Source organism: Capra hircus, chromosome 1, assembly GCF_001704415.2.
Source record: "Capra hircus breed San Clemente chromosome 1, ASM170441v1, whole genome shotgun sequence".
Taxonomy (NCBI): Eukaryota; Metazoa; Chordata; class Mammalia; order Artiodactyla; family Bovidae; genus Capra; species Capra hircus.
In genome coordinates this window covers 82,642,363-82,662,519 of record NC_030808.1, presented here as the reverse complement: position 1 = coordinate 82,662,519, position 20,157 = coordinate 82,642,363, and the positions used below count along the sequence as shown (strand labels likewise).

At 51.2% G+C, this 20,157-nt stretch overlaps 2 protein-coding genes across 5 annotated transcripts; both read left to right on the top strand.

Annotated features, from left to right (window-relative positions):
* On the top strand, positions 335-9,400 carry AP2M1 (adaptor related protein complex 2 mu 1 subunit). 4 transcript variants are annotated; one of them, XM_005675196.3, is made up of 12 exons: positions 417-530; positions 2,501-2,617; positions 4,422-4,687; positions 5,405-5,487; positions 5,901-5,906; positions 6,098-6,233; positions 6,324-6,465; positions 6,971-7,090; positions 7,194-7,329; positions 7,434-7,531; positions 8,039-8,150; positions 8,791-9,400. In XM_005675196.3, the coding sequence occupies exons 2-12, from the start codon at positions 2,544-2,546 to the stop codon at positions 8,923-8,925; spliced, it is 1,308 nt and encodes a 435-aa protein (XP_005675253.1). In that variant the 5' UTR covers positions 417-530; positions 2,501-2,543; the 3' UTR covers positions 8,926-9,400. The 4 variants fall into 4 exon arrangements, with proteins under 4 accessions (XP_017902775.1, XP_005675253.1, XP_005675254.1 ...); XM_018047286.1 differs by lacking the exon at positions 8,791-9,400 and having other exon boundaries at positions 335-530; positions 8,039-8,472; XM_005675197.3 differs by lacking the exon at positions 5,901-5,906 and having other exon boundaries at positions 8,791-9,395.
* ABCF3 (ATP binding cassette subfamily F member 3) lies at positions 11,289-19,551 on the top strand. Its single transcript, XM_005675195.3, has 21 exons — positions 11,289-11,488; positions 11,723-11,870; positions 12,011-12,090; positions 12,578-12,624; positions 12,791-12,888; positions 12,987-13,109; positions 13,286-13,552; positions 13,867-13,947; positions 14,036-14,095; positions 14,193-14,249; positions 14,362-14,384; positions 14,494-14,549; positions 14,663-14,863; positions 14,963-15,039; positions 17,089-17,133; positions 17,215-17,347; positions 17,765-17,853; positions 17,956-18,047; positions 18,223-18,355; positions 18,491-18,578; positions 18,668-19,551. The coding sequence occupies exons 1-21, from the start codon at positions 11,416-11,418 to the stop codon at positions 18,824-18,826; spliced, it is 2,130 nt and encodes a 709-aa protein (XP_005675252.1). The 5' UTR covers positions 11,289-11,415; the 3' UTR covers positions 18,827-19,551.

Sequence of the window (20,157 nt, the reverse complement as noted above, 5' to 3'; positions counted from 1 at the left end):
AGAACACTGGAGTGGGTTGCCATTTCCTTCTCCAATACATGAAAATGAAAAGTAAAAGTGAAATCGCTCAGTCGTGTCCAACTCTTAGCGACCCCAGGCTGAGGCTCTCACAAACTCTGAAAGAGGAACAAGAAGGATTGCAGAAACTACAATTCCCAGAATGCTCAATGAGGAAAAGGAAGTGAGCATAGCAGCGTATTCTGGATTGTGTATTTCGGGTGGGGCCGAATAAAGCCCCTCCTACTTTTCCCCCAAGGCACGCCTAGCCCCGCCTTCGAGTCTCGAAGGCTGTCGGTAGTTGTAGTTCTACGAAATCTAGGGGCGCTTAAAATTGTAAGAGATAAGGCCGAGAGGCCTGTTGGGATTTGTAGTCTGCGCCGTCGGCGGGTGCGCACGCGCAGTTGAGGCCGGGGCGGGGCCGCAACACTGCAGTGAAAGCCGAGGCAGCGGGCAGGCGAGCAGGGGGCGGGCGGACATCTTGGGATCCGGAGAGTGGCCGGGCCGGCCGAGCAGAGGGCCGCGGACACCAGGTGAGCTCGGGATCTCGCCATACGGGGTGAGGGAGGACGCCTCCCTGGCTGCCTAGCTTTGTCGTTCACTGCACTGCGCTACGCGGAAAGCAGCCCACACCCGGGAGTGGCCTCAGCCTTCAGATCAGAAATGGAGCTGACGGCGGGGCGGGGGCGCCCGGGGCGCGGTTGCAGGACGGGCGCGGGGCGATGCCCTCCACCTGACCCCCCCGGAGCTTCGCTTGAGAGGGAGACCCTCTTGGAATCCTTCCAGACAGGGACGCCGCGCGGCGGCCCCCTCCCTGAGATCGTGACAACCTCCTAGCCCTCGGCGCCTCCTCCTCCCGGGGCAAGGACAATTCCCCCATCCCCTAGGACAGTGACACCTCCTTGTGCCGCCTCCTTGGACTGTGACAAGGTCCCCACTCTGCGGCACCCTCTCCTTGCAGTTGAGTGACAGCCCCCGCACGCTGTGGAACCATCTTTACCCGTGATGTCCTCCCCGGGGCGAAAAGCCCACCACCCGCGCATGCTTGTACACCTGCATACCACAGCAAGCTACGTCTCCCCAGCTTTCCCTTATTCACCACTGTTAGTCTCACCCTGCCGTGTTTTCCTCTTCAAAGCCTTGACCTTTGCCATACTGGAAACTCTTTTCTCCAGGTGCCCCCACCAGCTCTGTTGCTGCTGTGGGCTCACTTGAGTACACTGCCTTGCTGTTGCTGCCAGTCTATCCCTTAACTAAATATTCCTTTCCTGACCTGGGCACCATCTCTGCTTCTCTGATGCCCTGAGTTCCCTACCACCTGATCCCTGTGAACTTGCTTATTTGCCCAGGGCCCTACCTCCATTTTGCTCTTTCTCTCCTAGTCTCTGGGACTGAGGAATGGGAAGTGTCCACCACTTTGAGAGACTTATTCTCTCATCCTGGGACACCTTGACTGCTATAATAATACACTTTATTTTCCAGTTTAGAAACTGAAAGTCTCCTAAACTGCCCCTCTTGTGAAATTAACACCAAGGCTAATCCAGGAAATATAGAACTAAACCCTTTTTCTCCTTGCAAACAATCTGAATTAGTTGGACCCAAATAATTTAGATAGTTCCGGGATTCTGCCCCTTGTTTTTAGGCATTCAGGTCAGAAATGAATTATGTTGCAGGTCTGGAATCAGAATTTCTACTGGACGGATCTCTTGATCTTATGAACCTGCTCTCCCCTTCCTCACAACACCCCTGTATTCTTATTTACTTGGGAGCTGAGGGGGAGCTTCTCTATTTCAAAGAGAGGTGGTCAGAAATAACTAATAAGCTGCTTGGGTCACCGAAGTGTAGTCTGTCAGGGCTGGGGCCTTTCTTCTCTGCTCTTTTGCTTGTTTATTTGACTGCCTGGGAGAGGTTGGAGCAGCACTCCTGGGTTGATGTCAGGGCCTTAGGGCTCTCTTCTCTCCTCCCTAATCCCTGCACACCCTTTCCTAGAATATTTAGACTTTTGTGAATTAGAGAGTCGAAGGTTCAGGCCATGCTGCCTTCTCTGAAGGGTAGTGGAGGCTGAGAGTAGCGCTCCTAAAGTTTTGCCTGGGGGCCCCAGGCCTGAACCAGCTGGAGTAATTCCTACCGCCATTCCTGCAGCCGCAGGCAGGCCTTTGCAGTGACTCACCAGCTAGAGCCTGATTGAGAGTCTGCACAGGAAGGGGCCTTGCTGAGCTCAGCGCTGTGAAAGGGGGAGGGGGCTGCTCTGGGCTCAGTCCCAGGAAAGGGAGGGTCAGAACGGCCTTAGAATCCTGGGCCTAAGTCCCTCTCCTTTCCTCCCAGTATGGGATAAACAGGAACTGGGGCCTGGTGAAAGGGAGGGGCTTGGCTGAAAGGACTGTAGGGTCACTTGCTGGAGGGTTGAATCAGGAAAAAGGCCCAGCCAGTGACCTGGACAGCCCCTTAGGGGACAGGGCTCAGATTCTGCCGCCTTCCCTTACACTGCCCCCATCTATCCTAGGTCTCTTCTCAGAGCGATGGGCTGCGAAGACTGAGCTGCCGCCATGATTGGAGGCTTATTCATCTATAATCACAAGGGGGAGGTGCTCATCTCCCGGGTCTACCGAGATGACATCGGGTGAGTGCCCTGGCTGAGCCAGCTGTGCCCCCACTCCCATCCCTCCTCTCCAGCATGCAGGGCCAGGTCTCTTTCTCCCAGAGGCTTGATCTGGACTGTTCCCCACCCCTTGCTGCATCCTGGATGCTCAGCTATTACAGCCTGGTTCCCATTAGGTCTGGTGGTATTGGCCAAGCAGCCAGTTGCTGGCCACTCAGTGGGACCTGTGAAATGGCAGGACCCCCACAGTCCTAGGAACTCCTAGCCTTGCTGCTTCCTGTTCCCTGTAGTGACAGACCTAGTTGCTGGAGATGAGTGCTTTTGCTTGAAGGGTTGATCCCTCCTCTGAGAAGGGAGATCTGTCTCTAGCGGGTGGAATTAGTGGTCATGCTGGCAGTACTAATCTAAGTCTTGCTCTCAAAAGCCCTTCTTGTGGTGAGAGCCTTCACTGGACTCTTCAGGCTGCCGAATCCTCTCCCACTCCCTTTCTCAGGAGTCAGGCTGCTGACTCAGCTGTTTTCAGTTCCTCTTGGCCACTCCAGGAAGAGAGGTGGTGAGCAAGCCTGAGGCATTCTCTGGGTCACCGAGGGATGGGCAGGGAGGCTGTGCTGCTTTTCTGGTCTATCAGAGTAGACCAGGAACAGCTCCTTGTCTGTGTCCTCAGACCTCTACCGGGAGACACAGCCTCAGTTATTCTGCCCCACCCTGCATGCCACTGACCTTCCCTGACAGAGGGGACTTGTCCTAGCCTCAGGAGCTCTGATGAGATTAGGTTCCTCTGGTTCATGCTGCCCTGTTTTTCTTCCTGGAAGTGCTTAGACTAGACAGTCAGAGATGGGCCTGCTACAGTGGCTCCCAGCTTCATGGCGAATGGGTATAGCCTGGCCTTTGTGCCTGTTTGTTGGCTGGTGGTGGGGCATGAGCTAGAGACATGGCAACGCCTGGCATGCCTGTACCCATCCACACCCCTCCTCCGGCCCTGGAGGGCCTGGCTGAGCCGACCAGGGCACACACTGTCTTGCATGCCTTGCTGTGCTCTCCACCCCTTGCCTGTGGCCCATCTGCTTCCGCCGCATGGTGTGTGCTGCCCACCCCAGTGTGTTGTGTCTCTAACCCTCTCTCTCGTTACTGTCACTCTCCTCTTCCCGGTGGCGTCATTTCTCTCATCCCATCTCATTGGCTGCTGTAGCAATAGGTAAGCGGCCTGTCAAGCTGCTGCCCAGGCACAGGTGGGTGGGGGCCCCTGCCCCCCCATCACTGTTCTCTTCATTCTTTTTTTCATCCCTGAACTTGCCCTGGAATTAGATCCTGGACAAGCATGGGTGACCCAGCTCTGTGACCCCTTGGCTTTTCCCTCAGTATATTAGAGCCTTCTCTGAAGGCATGCTGGCTTTGCTACCTTCTGGAGGACTCAGCCATCCCCGCTAGTGGAAAGACTGGAGAAGAAGCAGGGTCTCTCTCTTTTCTGGGCCTGGAGCTTACTGAGAAGCTATAGAGGTGGCAGCAGGGAAACTGCAGCCAGGCATGGGAGTCAGGAACGTATTTCTCTAAATCCGATAGACGTCACTTTATTATCTGCCCTACTGTCATTGCCACTTGACTTCCCTGTCTCTCGTGGCCAGATGTCAGCCTGGCTCTGGCCCTTCTCTTGGGCCCCTGCTGGGAGGAGTCTTAGAAAACTGGCCCGACAGTTAAGGCATTGGCTTTCAAGTATGTGTCAGGCTTCAGCAGAGAGGAGGGTGGCTATTTGTTAGCAGCTGTGGTTGATCCCCACGGAGTGAGGTGTGCCTGTACTGAGCAGCCTCTGTGTACTCTTTTCTCTCAGGAGGAATGCAGTGGACGCCTTTCGGGTCAATGTTATCCACGCCCGGCAGCAGGTGCGCAGCCCCGTCACTAACATCGCTCGCACCAGTTTCTTCCATGTTAAACGGTCCAACATCTGGCTGGCAGCTGTCACCAAGCAGAATGTCAATGCTGCCATGGTCTTCGAATTCCTCTATAAGATGTGTGACGTAATGGCTGCATACTTTGGCAAGATCAGCGAAGAGAACATCAAGAACAATTTTGTGCTCATATATGAGCTGCTGGACGGTGAGGCTGGTGGGGCAGTGGGTCCCGGGTGGGAATAAGCCTGGTGGGGCCTGGCCTGGAGGTGGGAGTAGGTCTGAGGCTCGTTCCTGTGCTCTCTAAACTTTGTTTCCTATATGGTCTTTTGAGCCAGGAGGAGGACAGTCCAAATCCAGACCTAAAGACTGATCTGAAGTGAATACAGAAATAGGCTAGCGAGTAGAGGTGGGGGAAGGCCGAAAGGTCTTTTGGTGGCTGGTCCTCCTGCTGTTCAGTTAAGCACATTTCATTCTCTTAACCTTGTGGTTTGGGCCTTACTACACTGACTGTCCTACCAGCTTTTCATATCAAGAGCTGCCTCAGAACCTGGATGAGGATGTGATATTACAGGTTCCTCTGGATGCAGTTACCTCTGTAGGGTATGATTTAAGTGAACTGAGTCCTTCCACCTTTCCACATCAACTCTCTGTATTTTAAGGGCTTAGGGCTTCTGGACTTCTTACCCACTGGCCATGTGACTCTTCTGATTTTTTTTCTATTTGAAAAAAATGTGATGTTTTAACTGTTTTCCTATAAAGCATAAATTCTAGAGTAAATGCTACAAAGCTAGAAAAATCTTGCTGTAGATGATGCTACAATGTCTTTTAGAGCTATGCTGGACAGATGTATCCAGGCCAGGAGGGATGGGAAGTAGGAGTCTTCAGCTTTTTCTAGGAGCTGATGAATCCCTTCCTTTTGCAGAAATCCTAGATTTTGGCTACCCACAGAACTCGGAGACAGGTGCATTGAAAACCTTCATCACCCAGCAGGGCATCAAGAGCCAGGTACTCAAACTGTCCAGGCTATAGACAGGGTGGAGCCCAGCTTCCCTTCATCCCAGCTGGCCCCCAGGCCTTTTCTAAGCTGACTCATGAGCCCATCCCTGATAGGAAGTGCTGGCCTGAGCCTTCTGCCATGACTGCAGGCCTGTTTTGCTCTGTGTGGCCTTCTCCCACCCCTGGAGCTTGCCAACTCAGCATCTCTGTTACTGGGAATACAGCTCAAGCAGTTTCCTTTTATGTTGCAGGGAGGGGGGTATGGGCTGCTCTGGAGGCTTGATATTCCTCAGGAGGAGAAAGCCTGGGTCCCCTTCTGGGATCCAGGCTTCATAGCCTTCTCCTTCTTTTCTGCCTGCCTCTTCACATCTGCGCTCATCTGCTGCTTCCTGTGGGCACCGTGTTGGTTCTGTGTTCTCCAGCATCAGGTAAGCTGTTCCCTCAGCTTCCACCCTTGCAGCTTTGCTCAGTTTTCTCCAGGCCCTGCCCCATGGGGGAAGATGGGTCACATGGTGTGGACTAGAAGGGTGAGGGGATGAGGTTGGAGTGGGGATGGAGATAAGAGAATTGAAGGGGACGAGGAGTGAGGCCTTGTTGTTTGTCTCTGCGTCCCACATAGACAAAAGAAGAGCAGTCTCAGATCACCAGCCAGGTGACCGGGCAGATTGGCTGGCGGCGGGAGGGCATCAAGTATCGCCGGAATGAGCTCTTCCTGGATGTGCTGGAGAGTGTGAACCTCCTCATGTCCCCGCAAGGTGAGGGCCCTCGCGTGATGAAGCTGGAGGGGAGCCAGGGCAGGATATTGGTCCTGACTCAGCTGCTTCTGGTTATCTGTCCATCACCAGGGCAGGTCCTGAGCGCCCATGTGTCAGGCCGGGTGGTGATGAAGAGCTATCTGAGTGGCATGCCTGAGTGCAAGTTTGGAATGAATGACAAGATCGTCATTGAGAAGCAAGGCAAAGGCACAGCTGATGAAACAAGCAAGAGGTGCCCAAAGCAGGGTAGCTTGTGGGAGAGGGTGGACCTTGGATGGCTGAACAGAGCCTGGTGAATCACAGGTTCCTTCTAGATTGCATGTCTGCAGTAACGCAAACTCTCACTTCTCAAGGGTGTGCTTGGCTGGTTGCTCTTGGTATCTGGGTTGAAGAGATGAGGGGGTTGTCCTCACCCTACTCAGAGTAAGCCCGTTTTTTTTGGTCCCAAGGACCAAGATTCTTCTGTACATACTGATGGCCTCTGCCCACTATGCCTGAAACTTTTGTGTTCATACAGCAGAACTCTCAAAAGATAATGAGTTTGCAAAGCTTCCACTCATCCGTAACTCTAGGAAAGGGACCCCCAAAGTGAGAAAGCTGCATTCTGGCAGCTTTCCATAGATTACAGTGCAAGCCTTGTCCAGGCTGTTGCAGCCTTTGTGGGTGGGTGGGTCTCCCAGCCCGACTCACTGCTGCCATCCTCGTGTACCAACAATACCTTCTATCCCTGCTTGCAGCGGGAAGCAATCAATTGCCATTGATGACTGCACCTTCCACCAGTGTGTGCGACTCAGCAAGTTTGATTCTGAACGCAGCATCAGCTTTATCCCACCAGATGGAGAATTTGAACTCATGAGGTGCCAATTGGGTGTGAGGAGCAGGGGTTACTATTGGCAGAGAGCAGGGAGGGGGGGAGGACAGGCTCTGCTGTGCCAACCTAAAGCTGTCACACCCCTGAAGGTATCGCACCACCAAGGACATCATCCTTCCTTTTCGCGTGATCCCACTAGTTCGGGAAGTGGGACGCACCAAGCTGGAGGTCAAGGTGGTCATTAAGTCCAACTTCAAACCCTCACTACTGGCTCAGAAGATTGAGGTGAGGATAAGGGGTTTACGGAGGAGGCAGCACTTGTCTCTTAAGTATAAAGGCAGGTGATGTCAGGATTCAGTAGAGCTCCCTGACACATGTGTCACTTCTAGGTGCGGATCCCAACCCCACTGAACACTAGTGGGGTGCAGGTAATCTGCATGAAGGGGAAGGCCAAGTATAAGGCCAGTGAGAACGCCATCGTGTGGAAGTGAGTCTTTCCTTCGTGAGAGCACAACAGGGCTCAAGAAGCCTTCGTGTACCCTCTTGTTAAGTGTCACCTTTTGTGCATGCACGTGTGTGTATTGAGGGAGTGGGGGTGACTGCTTCTCCTGGAGCCCCTGGTTGTGTCCTCATCCCTTGTACCTCTGTGCAGTTGTGCACATGCCTGCCCTGAAGTACATGCATGCATGCTTTTATCACGATTCTTTAACGTTTCCCCATTTGCCCTTGTACCTCTGTGAAGTAGAGAGCAAGGGATAGCTTGGCCATGTGTCTAAGCAGAAACTGCATGCAGCCTGCAGTGCTAAAGGAATAACAGACCCAAGGTTTCATAGCAAGAGGTTATCAGAGTCCTCACCACCTTGCCTTGCCCTGGCACCTCCCCTGAGCTTCTGGGTTCTTTTCCCCCCACAACCTCCTTAAAGGGACAGTAACCCCCCTTGAAGTTTTCTTAGCTACCAGGGGCCCGTGCTGCCTGTTGACCCTGTGTTTCCAGGATCAAGCGCATGGCAGGCATGAAGGAATCGCAAATCAGCGCTGAGATTGAGCTGCTGCCCACCAACGACAAGAAGAAATGGGCTCGACCCCCCATTTCAATGAACTTTGAGGTACGGCAGAGAAGGGGCCTAGAGCAATGTGTGCTAGGAAAGACCTTAGAAATCCTTCCAGTCAACCTCTGCACCTACCACCTTGCTGATGATGAAACTGAGACCCCTGAGAGAAGTGATTTTAATTCACAGACCCATTTCTTCCCCTGCAGGCTTCCTCCTAGAAATTGATATTCACACTGACAAAAATCTTTGACTTCCTTTGGCTTGTCATAAAACAATTCTTAGGGAAAAACTGAGATTGCATGCATGCTCAGTAAGACACAAGACAGGAAAATGGGCTGACTTTGCTTTATGCACATTAGACATGTAATTTTTTCCACCGTACTGTTTAAGTCCATAAAACTGAGCAGGATAAGTATATTTTAAGGTAGGTCTTTGGTTGCTGTCACCTGCTGATTAAAGGAACTGATTCAGGTCATCACAGGCAGGGCCTGACTTCAAACCCAAACCAGATTGCTAGTTATTCTTTCTTCTTTAGTAACCTCTTAGGGGGCCCCTCACCATCCCAGCTTCCCAGAGCTTCTTTCAGGGTCCCAGTCATTCGAACCCTTCTAGTAGAGAGATGAGGTAGGGCAGGGCAAGGAGACCGGCTATGAAAGGAAGGCCACATCCCTAACTGGAGCTATCCCTTGCCCAGGTGCCATTCGCACCTTCTGGCCTCAAGGTGCGCTACTTGAAGGTGTTTGAACCGAAGCTGAACTACAGCGACCACGATGTCATCAAATGGGTGCGCTACATTGGCCGCAGCGGCATTTATGAGACCCGCTGCTAGCTGCCTGGTGGCCGCTAGCCCACCTCCCCACCCACCCTCTTCCACAGGTCTGGGTGCCCTCGGCCACCACACATCAGTGTCTCCTCCCTCCTGCTTTGCTGCCTGCCCTTTGCACTAGCCCCCGAGTCTAGGTCTGGACCAAGCACATTGCGAGTGGGACTGGTGGAGCAGTCCCTGGGCTCCCCGAACGGGGTGGTTTCAGAGGCTCCTACTCCACCATCCATCTGCCTGCCCTAGCCCACTGCCAGGCTCTTGAGTTCTGTGACCAAAGCCAAGTGGGCTCCTCCTCCTCCCCTCTCCTGTGGCCACATCTCTGGAGTGGGAGGGTTGGCTGCCCCTCACGTCGGAGCTCCCCCAAAGGCCAGTAACGGATCCCCAGCCCTCAATTCCTACTCTGCTTTGGGATAGTGTGAGCTTCATTTTGTACACATGTGACTTCGTCCAGTTATAAACCTAATAAACTCTGTAGAACGGAGCTGCTGGCTAAGTGTTGAAGTGGGAGCTACAGGGGAGAGGGTTTGGTGGGACTGCCCCTCCCCTGTCTTAACTCAGCCTTAAGTGGAATTCTCTTTTGTCATAACTTAATTGTTATGTCCCTCAGGGCCAACCAAGCCCTTACCCTGACAGGTATTTCCCCCAGAATGCCCCGCTGATAGCCTCAAGGGCAAGCAGCCCACCTGGCCTCAGTTCCCTGATGGTAGAAATTCTTACCGAAAATCATCCTCAGTTTTAGGCAGGTATTTTTCTGATTAGCAGAGATTAAGCAAGGTGTACATTTGGTCTTCCCAGCCATCCTTAGAAACTGACTGAGCTCTTAATTTTATCCTCTTCTTAGTTATTCAGGCTTCCCAGACCTTGGTGGGTATGTTGTAAAAAGGAAAAATTTCACTCTTCCCGGGCCTCTTATGGGCTCCCCCCGCCCCCCGTGGCTGAGTGGTAAAGAATTCGCCTGCAATGCAGGAGATCAGGCTTCGATCCTGTGTCAGCAAGATTCCCTGATGGAGGAAATGGCAATCCGCTCCAGTATTCTTGCTTGGAAAATCCGATGGACAGAGGAGCCTGGCGGGCTACAATCCATTGGGTCACTGAACAGGCAGGCAGGCCTCTTAGATAATTCCTCCCTCCATGCCTCCCCCTTGCCAAAGAATTGTGTGAACAGGACCCTGAGGGGAATGCTCCATATTCTGCTAATGTGTTGGAGCAAAGATCTGCCATCACCAGTTTTTCCTTGCTTAGTCTCTGCCTTTTTAAACCTAAGAAATCTATTAAGAAAAAATTTCAAACAAGTAGAAAATATGTAATGAACTCCCATCATAGTGGTTCAACTTGTGATCAGCTCTTTAATGTCACATCCAAACTGTTCATGCTTAATCCAAGTGGCCTACAAAAAAACTGTCACAACTTACATCTGGATCCAAACAAGGTCCGTTGATTGGTGGATGCCTGTAAAATCTTAAAAGCCACAGGTTCTCCCTCAGCTTTTGCAAGTTGAAGAAACCAGACAGTTTTGTAGTTTCCTGTGAGAATTCCACTTTCCCTGTGTTTCAAATAAAATGGAAATCTTTATTCCTCAATGACAAAACGATGAATGGGTGTGACTTTAACTGACAATTTTGGAGCCAGTTTGGAAGAATATTCACATTAAATGTGAAGCGGTAGCATTTTGAGGAAATGCCTAATTTTACCCCAGGGAAACACTGAAAGGCCCTTTTACGGTCACTTACTGAGACTCAGGTTGCGGAGAAGTCTGCTTTGGGTGTAGGTTGGGAATACTAATGAAATTACACAGACCTTGTCGATCTGGTTTTCTTGCCCAGTGGCTGTCAGTGAGGAAGTGCCCGGGGGTGATGGAAGGCCCAAAGGGCGTTATTCGCGAAGGTCTGCTGAGCCGTCAAGTGTGAGAGGTCGCGGGCGGGCTGGCTACCTGATAAGACAAGCAGCCCATAGGGCCTGAAAACCGAACAAAATCTGCGACTGCACAGAAAGGCACCAGGGGCTTATGAGAGCTCAGGCACCAGCGTGAGTCAGCAATGCTCAGCGGGCTCCAAAATGGACAAGCACGCAGCGGCTGACGCGCCTCTGAGGAGCATGTAGAATCTAGCAAGGCCAATGTGCTTTATCGACCGCCCTTCTCGGGAGGTTCCCTTCATGGCCTGATAAACCGCGAGCTTCCCTGCACCCCGCCCTCGCCCCCTGCAGGATCTCCACCTCCCAGAAGTCTGTGAGAATCGTACATGTGGCTAATTCTTTAGTGAAAAAGAGTCGCGCAAGCGCAGAAAGTGCGTCTCGGCGGAGACTCTGAGCGGCGCTTGCGTACGGTACCGCCAGCGCCGTTCGCCCCTCCCACCGGGTTCTGCGCACTCCGCGCCTTTCTTACGTCACCGTTTCGCATGCGCTTTGGAAGGAAGGGCGAGCTTTCGGGGGACCGGTAGGGGGCGGGCCTTGACCGGGGTCTCACAGCGACTGCGCGGACGGGAGCCCGACTGGAACATGGCGACTTGCGCTGAAATCCTGCGGAGCGAGTTCCCCGAAATTGACGGACAGGTCTTCGACTACGTGACTGGTGAGCCGAACCGAATCAACGCGCTGGGGATGCCGAAGTGGAAGTCAGGGCGGGGGGAAGTACTAAGGCAGATCAGTGGCGGGGACCGCCGCTAGGCCTCTCCTCTGTGTGACCTCTTGTCCCGAGGACCAGTTGGGTCTGGAGCCCGGACTGGGGCCGCAATACGGGGACCAAAACTACTTGTATGTCCACCTTACCTGGTATCTTCCTCGTGTCTTGACACGCCCTCCCTAGGCGTCTTGCACAGCGGCAGTGCGGACTTCGAGTCTGTGGATGACCTGGTGGAAGCTGTGGGGGAACTGTTGCAGGAGGTGTCCGGGGACAGCAAGGATGACGCGGGCATCAGGGCCGTGTGCCAGCGCATGTACAACACTCTGCGCCTGTACGTGCCAGGGCAGGGGGATTCGTGGGGGAGACGGGAGAGCGGACGGTCAGGTGACAAGACGTGAGAGAAGAAGGTCTGATGGCCATAGAGCTTTTTCCTGCTCTTCTAACCCATTGCTTTCTATCCCTACCCTCAAGGGCGGAACCACAGACCCAGGGAAACAGCCAGGTGCTACTAGACGCCCCCATCCAGTTGTCAAAGATAACAGAGAACTACGGTGAGAGAGAGGGAAGATTGAACTAGCTGCTCTACGTCCTCCACCCCTTCCTTAGCCATCTGCCCTCTGGGGCTCAGGACTCTTGGTACCTCTTTTCCACAGGACAAGGTTGTAGGAGTTAGTTGATGTCTTTACTGAGGGTAAATGAGCCATTAAAGGGATTAAGATTGGGGAGGTCTCCAAGCTCTTGGGTGTGGTAGGACCCATGGGTCTTGGAGCTGGACAGATTTAGGTTCACTTCCCAATTTTGCAGCTTACTAACCTACTGCATGATCTTGTAAGAGTTGCTTAACTGCTCTTAGCCGCTGTATCCTTAATCTGTGAGTTGAGTTTTTGTTTTAAGTGTTGAGAGAATTGATATCTGTCTCCAGGATTTGTAAAGCTTTCCTTTAAACATATGGGTCTGTGTCTGATTCATGTTAGTCACTGAAAATGTTAGTTTCCGTTTCCTTAGGGAGAAGGTGACTGCTTTTCTTATTGTTTACAGACTGTGGCACCAAACTTCCAGGCCTGCTAAAGAGGGAACAGTCCTCGGTGAGGAGGGAGAGGAAGAAGAAAGGGAGGGGTCTGTGTCTATGGTGGGGGTGAGAGTTGACTGTTTCTAAGTATTGGAGTGTCTTCCTGGGGCATTTCTGATTGACTTTCCCTGAGTCCTTGAGCCCACACCATAGGATGAAATGCATTATGTTTGGACCCTTAGACGGTGAATGCAAAGAAGCTAGAGAAAGCTGAGGCTCGATTGAAGGCAAAGCAGGAGAAGCGCTCAGAGAAGGACACACTCAAGACCAGCAACCCTCTGTGAGTTAGTGAAAAGGGCTGAGAAGAGAGCAGAGCAGTCCCTATTGAGATGGAAGGCTCCTTGGGAGTGCTAAAAGCCATCCATTTCTCCTTTTAAGAGTCTTGGAAGAGGCATCAGCCAGCCAGGCAGGCAGCCGAAAGGAAAGTCGGTTGGAATCATCTGGAAAGAACAAATCCTATGATGTGCGAATTGAGAACTTTGATGTGTCTTTTGGCGATAGGTGAGGGAGTGGTTGGGGGGGAGTGGGGCTGACAGTTTGTTTTTTTTTTTTTCCTACAGTTAAAGGAGAATTTGGAGCGGTCAAATGGGGCTAAAAATAGTTAGGTTTCTTTTGTTAAACTTGCTGTGCAGCTATCTCTAGAGCCCCCTTTTGTCATCTTCCTGCTACCCATGCAGGGTACTGCTGGCTGGAGCAGATGTGAACCTAGCATGGGGCCGCCGCTATGGCCTGGTGGGTCGGAATGGGCTGGGGAAGACGACGCTGCTGAAGATGCTGGCCACCAGGAGCCTGCGAGTTCCAGCCCACATTTCCCTACTGCATGTGGAGCAAGAGGTTGCTGGAGACGACACCCCTGCCCTGCAGAGTGTGCTGGAGAGTGACACGGTGCGAGAAGACCTGCTGCGTCGGGAGCGGGAGCTCAACGCCCAGATTGCCGCTGGCAGGTGAGGGCTCCCTGGGACAGACTGACCAGCAGCAGCCATGCTTCGCAGAGTGCCTGCCATGCTGGCACAATCCACCATTCAAATACCCATCCTAGTAAGCAGCAGGGCTTAGAGTTTGGCTCAGTGGAGCTGTGCATTCCTTGTTCCTGGCATGGTGCCCATTGCCCTCACTGCTGTGAGCAAGTCCTTCCTGTGTTCTGTTCCTGTCCCAGCAACAGTGCAGCCAGTAGCCTGCTTTGGAACTGTCCTGAGGTGCAGGATAAAGTAGTAAACTTCTCCCGCTCAGCCTGATAGCTCTTCCCCCCCATTCCTAGGGCTGAGGGCTCACAAGCTGCACAGCTGGCAGAAATCTATGCCAAGTTGGAGGAGATCGAGGCTGACAAAGCACCTGCCAGGTATTTAAAATTCCTTTCCTTCTTTCAGATTTTATCTTTCCTTTCTGTTACCTGTTCCAATCAGGTTCTTTCATTTCTTCACTCCTAGGGCATCAGTTATTCTTGCTGGGCTTGGCTTTACCCCCAAAATGCAGCAGCAGCCCACCCGGTGAGTGGCCCCTACCATTCTTGGCTCTGAACACTGTTGGTCGTGCCTCTGCCTCTTCTCGTGAACACTCGCCTCTGATGCAGCTCTGTCTCTTTAGGGAGTTCTCAGGTGGCTGGAGGATGAGACTGGCCCTGGCCCGGGCTCTGTTTGCTAGGTGAGTCCCCTGGACCTGTATGTGGATACTGTGGAGGATGAGCTTGGCTCTTGGGAGGTGGCAACAAGTCGCTGACCTGAAACCTCAAACCATGTGTTCTTCTTTTCCATAGGCCAGATCTGCTGCTGTTAGATGGTGAGTTTGAAATGCGGCACCCTGACTTTGGGTGCAGAAGGGTGGCGTTGTCCAAGTTTCCAGTTCTCCAGCCCTTCAATCCCAAACATGTCCTCCCCTGCTTTTTCAGAACCCACTAACATGCTGGATGTAAGGGCCATCCTATGGCTGGAGAATTATCTGCAGGTGAGTGCTTCCAGGTGTGGAGCAGGTCTGGGGAGCGTCTGCCTCCAAGGCCTCTGGGGTTTGGGAGCTGATTGCCCTCCCAAACCGGGCCTGCCATCCTGTGACCCCCTCAGACGTGGCCCTCCACAATCCTGGTCGTCTCCCATGACCGCAACTTCCTGAATGCCATAGCCACAGACATCATCCACCTGCACAGCCAGCGGCTGGATGGTTACCGGGGAGACTTTGAGACCTTCATCAAGAGCAAGCAGGAGCGACTGCTCAATCAGCAGCGTGAATATGAGGCCCAGCAACAGTATCGCCAGCATATCCAGGTGGGAGAGCAGGCAGGACTGGGGACCCGCCCCATCCCATGTGTACTAGAGTTGTAGGGGGTGAGGGAGCTGAACATGCCTGAACTTGTCCACCTGCAGGTTTTTATTGACCGTTTTCGCTACAATGCCAACAGAGCCTCCCAAGTGCAGAGCAAACTCAAGATGCTGGAGAAACTGTGAGTACAGTGTCCCTGACCAGGCCCTGACTCCTCTCGTTTTGTAGGGAATGCCTACAATTCTCATCTTACCCTCCCGTTTTAGATCTCTCCTTTCCTACAAATCAACTTTAACTTCCTTTCTGCAGAAAGGCCTGCAGGGAAGGCCTTCTATTCTATTCTATTACTACTCTTGGAGAGCTCATCTTGCCCCCAGACCTTGGCAACCATCAGTCTACTTTCAGTCTGTATATATTTGGTAATTGTGGACATTTCATATAGACAGATTTGTCCCTGTGATCTTTTTTTTATGTCTGGCTTCTTTCGCATAATGTCATGTCTTTGAAGTTCATCATGTAGCCTGGATTAGTACTTTACTCCTTTTCCTGGCCAGATAATATTTCATTGTACAGTTACTCCACATTTTGTTTAATGATTCATCAGGTGGTGGACATTTCGGATTGTTTCCTGTTTTGGGCTGTTAGGAATAATGATGCTGCTATGAACAAGTTTTTGTGTGGACATGTGTTTTCTATTCTCTTGGTTACATAGCTGGGAGTGAAATTGCTAGGTTATGTAATAATTCTATGTTTAAGATTTTGAGGGATTGCCAAACTGTTTTTAACAGCAGCTGCACCATTTTACATTCCTACCAGCAGTATATGAGGATTCCAATTTCTCCACCTCTTTGCCAACATTTATTATCTGTCTTTTGAAGTTTAGCCCTCCTAGTGGATGTGAAGTGATAGCTCTTTGAAATCGTGATTTGTATTTCCCTTGTTACTAATGATGTTGAGCTTTGGAGGCATTTTTTGTTGAAGTACAGTTGATGTGCAATATTATATGTTTCAAGTGTACAACGTAGTGATTCACAGTTTTTAAGATCATGTTCCATTTATACTTAATATAAAATATTGATTATATTCTCTGTGTTGTTTAATAAATATATCGTTGTAGCTTATTTTATACCTGGGAGTTTGTATCTCTTAATCCTTTACCCTAGTCTTACCCCTCCCTCCCTCTCCTCCACCCACTGGTAACCACTAGTTTATCCTCTATATCTGTGAATCTGTTCTTTTAGATTTTATTTTTTTAGATTCCACATATAAGCGATATCATACAGTATTTCTCTTTTTCTGACTGACTTCACTTAGCATAGTCTTCAAGTCCATTTATCTTGTTACAAATGGCAAAATTTCATTCTGTTTTTATGGCTGAGTTGTTGTTCAGTCACTAAGTCGTGTCCGACTCTTTGCAACCCCAGGGACTGCAGCACCCCAGGCTTCTCTGTCCTTCACTGTCTCCCAGAGTTTGCTCAGATTGGTGTTCGTGAGTTGTTGATGCTATCTAACCATCCCATCCTCTACTGCCCCCTTCTCCTGTTGGCCTTCAGTCTTTCCCAGCATCAGAATCTTTTCCGATGGATCAGCTTTTTGCATCAGGTGGCCAAAGTATTGGAGCTTCAGCCTCAGCATCGGTTCTTCCAGTGAATATTCAGGCTTGATTTCCCTTAGGATTGACTGGTTTGATCTCAAAAGACTGTCAAAAGTCTTCTCTAACACCACAGTTCAAAAGTATCAGTTCTTTGATGCTCAGCCTGTTTTATGATTCAGCTCTCACATTCATACATGACTACTGGGAAAACCATAGCTTTGACTATACAGACCTTTGTCAACACATTGTATATGTGTGTGTATATGTATATCCATTCATCTGTGGATGGATGGACACTTAGGTTGTTTCTTTGTCTTGGCTATTGTAAATAATATAGCTGTAAACACAAGGATTCGTGTATCTTTTCCAATCAGTATTTTTTTTTTCGGTTATATACCCAAAAGAGTATTGGAAGTTTAATCTTGAAGCAACATTTCTAGACATACAGGTGGTAGGGGAGCTTAAAATCGTAAGGCTTAGGATCTTGTGACATTGAAACATATAGTATATTAACTGGGAGAACAAAAAGCTACCCCCAAAAAAAACCTCTATTCTTTTCAGCATATGTATTACTTGTATGATAAGAACAAATCCATGTTTTAAAGAACAAATCTAGTCTGTCTCCTCTCTCCTCAGACCAGAGCTGAAACCTGTGGATAAGGAGCTGGAGGTAGTGATGAAGTGAGTGCTGGGTCAGAGGGGCAGGTGGGGAAGCTCTTGTTTCTGGGGCTGCCCTCAGGCTCATCACCCCACCTCCTGCAGATTCCCCGATGGATTTGAGAAGTTCTCACCACCAATCCTGCAACTGGATGAGGTGGACTTCTACTATGACCCAAAGCACGTCATCTTCAGCCGTCTCTCTGTCTCTGCCGATCTTGAATCTCGCATCTGTGTGGTATGGCTGCCATCTCTGTTCTGTGAGCTGGGACTGAACTTTGTCTTATTGGTCTCAGCTCTGAGTGTCCTCCTAACTGTGGAACATAGAGGAGAGAGCATGGCTCAGGGTCAGACTTGGGATGCTAACTCTGCCATTTCTTAGCTTGGTTGCTAAACAGACTCCTCATTCTTAGAAGAGAGATAACATCCAGCTTGCCCTGCTGTTGGGAGAATTAATTCCCTTGCACTTAGTGGGTACTTGGGTATTGGTCCCCTTCACAGCTTTAGTGTTTACTTCATTTTTCTCTACAGTTCTTTAAAAATAGTTTTTTTTAGTTGTTGGAGTCACTGGGACTACCTGGGATCTATTCTCATCTCCTCTGCTTCTGTATCCCATTCAGGGATGCTCTTTATATACTCATGTGTCTTCTTACAGGTTGGGGAGAATGGGGCTGGGAAGTCTACCATGCTGAAGTTGCTTATGGGGGACCTGACCCCTGTTCGGGGCATCAGACATGCTCACAGGTGGGGCCCATACCTCCGCTTTCCAACTCCTCCTGTGCTGTAGCTACACTCCTTTATGGTCATTGCTTTGCATCCCCTCTCCACCTTTCCATCTGTCTGCAGGAATCTGAAGATTGGCTATTTCAGCCAGCACCACGTGGAGCAGCTGGACCTGAATGTCAGTGCTGTGGAACTGCTAGCACGCAAGTTCCCTGGTGCGTTAGGGATTTGAGCTGAGGAAAGAGGGCTGGGCCTGACACCTCCCCCTAGGCTTACCTTGGGTTGCTGAGTCTGGGTGTAAGAATGTGGGCAATGGGGGTGGGGCTGGGTGGATGGTGAGGGGAGGGAGTTGGGCCTGAAACCCACATGGTGGGGTGGGGCCTATTGCAGGACGACCTGAGGAGGAGTACCGTCACCAGCTGGGCCGGTATGGCATCTCTGGAGAACTGGCCGTGCGCCCTGTTGCCAGTTTGTCTGGGGGCCAGAAGAGCAGGGTGGCCTTTGCTCAGATGACCATGCCCTGGTGAGCCGGCTTGACTAGAACTTTGCCCTCTACTTTCCCCTCTTGCCCAATGGAAAATGATTGTCTTGCCTTGGTATCAGAGCTCATTTTCTCCCAGCCCCCTAACTTCCCACCTTTCTGGATTCTGCCTTCCAGTCCCAACTTCTACATTCTGGATGAACCCACAAACCACTTGGATATGGAGACCATTGAGGCTCTGGGCCGTGCTCTCAACAACTTCAGGGTGAGTGTACCTTCAAGCTGCCCACTCCTGCCTGGGCCTCAGCATGCCTTTGGGCCCCTCTGAGAGCCCCACGGTCTCTTGTCTTGCAGGGTGGTGTGATTCTGGTGTCCCATGACGAGCGCTTCATCCGGTTGGTGTGCCGGGAGCTGTGGGTGTGCGAAGGAGGCGGCGTCACCCGGGTTGAGGGGGGATTTGATCAGTACCGAGCTCTTCTCCAGGAACAGTTCCGCCGTGAGGGCTTCCTCTAGGGCCATGAGGCTGAGGACTGTGCCCAGGACATGGACTGTCTTTCAGACCCCTGGGCCACCGTGTAGGCGGCCATCTCCTGCCACGGACTTCTTGGGGACAGCATTCATAAATCTCTCTTTTTGACTGGAGCATCCTCTGCACAACCCGGGAGCCCCACCTAAGGGTCTTTGAGGACGGGTCCTCCAAGGGGAAGGGAGTGGGGGGGCTGCCCTCTAGGACTCTAGACTCCTCCCACTGCCCCAGCTGTGACTGGGCTCTGATGGCCGCTGTGTAAATTAAATATCCCTGCATCTCCCTTGCTCACTCTGCTGCTCCTGGTGTAGGGCTGCAGTGTTTGCCCATGGTTAAGGGGTGCAGTCTCTCTGATTTGGCATTTTCCTGTGACATTTGCATCTGTCATGTGGAGGAGGCTGTGGAAGCATCAGTGTTGCCCCTGGGGGAAGATGTCATTAAAGCTGCTGGGGGTCGACCTTGCAGTGGACCAAGCTTATAATGAAGGGCAGTGTATTCCATCACTGCAGTGCTGTGCTCTCCAGCCAAGGCTTAGCTGAAGGGGTCTGGGTTCTGCTGTCTCAGCCCCACTGCTTGAATGAGTAAGCTGATTCTGCAACCTGGCCTCAGACATGGTTTGCCAACTGCTTTCTCCAGTGATCTCTGGCCTAGGCTCACTCTTCTCTGAATTTGACCCTTTGGGGCCAAAGAGAAAAGTGAGAAACTGTCCCCATTTTGCTTGAGTGGTTTTTTGTTCCTTACTTTTTCTCTTAACCATGTAGGAGAGGCCTGGGAAGTAGGAAATTGAGAATGGGGTCTAAGGCAAAGAAAAAGAACATCTTGGTTTCAAATTAACCAGTGTTTAAATGGGGAGAGGGAGTTGTTTAACAGAGGTAGTATGATTTGTAAGTAGTATTTCCTGGATACTCAGCCACTGTATGTAATTGTCGTGCAGAAGACACTATAATTGCTTTCCTCTTAATGACTGGAGAAACCAGCATCAACAGAAGAAACGTCGGCTTTGTGGAGAATTGTCATCACAAAGTTCAACCAAGGAATCTTAACCCAGCCACTGTGGGTCTTGTGATACAGGTCGCTGGGGAGGATACACCTGTCTGGGGGTAAAGAAGAATAAAGCTGGAAGGCTCTGCACCAGTGGACTGCTGCGCAGCCAGCAGGGAGGGTCACTAAATCTTCCTGCTTCCTCAGCCCCTGTCTCAGGAGTCCTCAAGAGGTGGTGTTCTAGGCTTGTCTGTGACCACATGCATCCTCACAGTTCCAAGGACCACAGGCCCTATCACTCTCTTCCAACCTCAGACCTGCATGTGGGCCAGTTGGG

Coding starts and splice junctions, on each gene's coding strand:
- AP2M1 (XM_018047286.1), top strand. CDS start 2,544: ATGATTGGAGGCTTATTCATCTATAATCACAAGGGGGAGGTGCTCATC. Junction 2,618..4,421: donor GTCTACCGAGATGACATCGG/GTGAGTGCCCTG, acceptor CTTTTCTCTCAG/GAGGAATGCAGTGGACGCCT. Junction 7,091..7,193: donor GGAGAATTTGAACTCATGAG/GTGCCAATTGGG, acceptor ACACCCCTGAAG/GTATCGCACCACCAAGGACA.
- ABCF3 (XM_005675195.3), top strand. CDS start 11,416: ATGGCGACTTGCGCTGAAATCCTGCGGAGCGAGTTCCCCGAAATTGAC. Junction 12,091..12,577: donor AAAGATAACAGAGAACTACG/GTGAGAGAGAGG, acceptor TATTGTTTACAG/ACTGTGGCACCAAACTTCCA. Junction 18,579..18,667: donor GTGCTCTCAACAACTTCAGG/GTGAGTGTACCT, acceptor CTTGTCTTGCAG/GGTGGTGTGATTCTGGTGTC.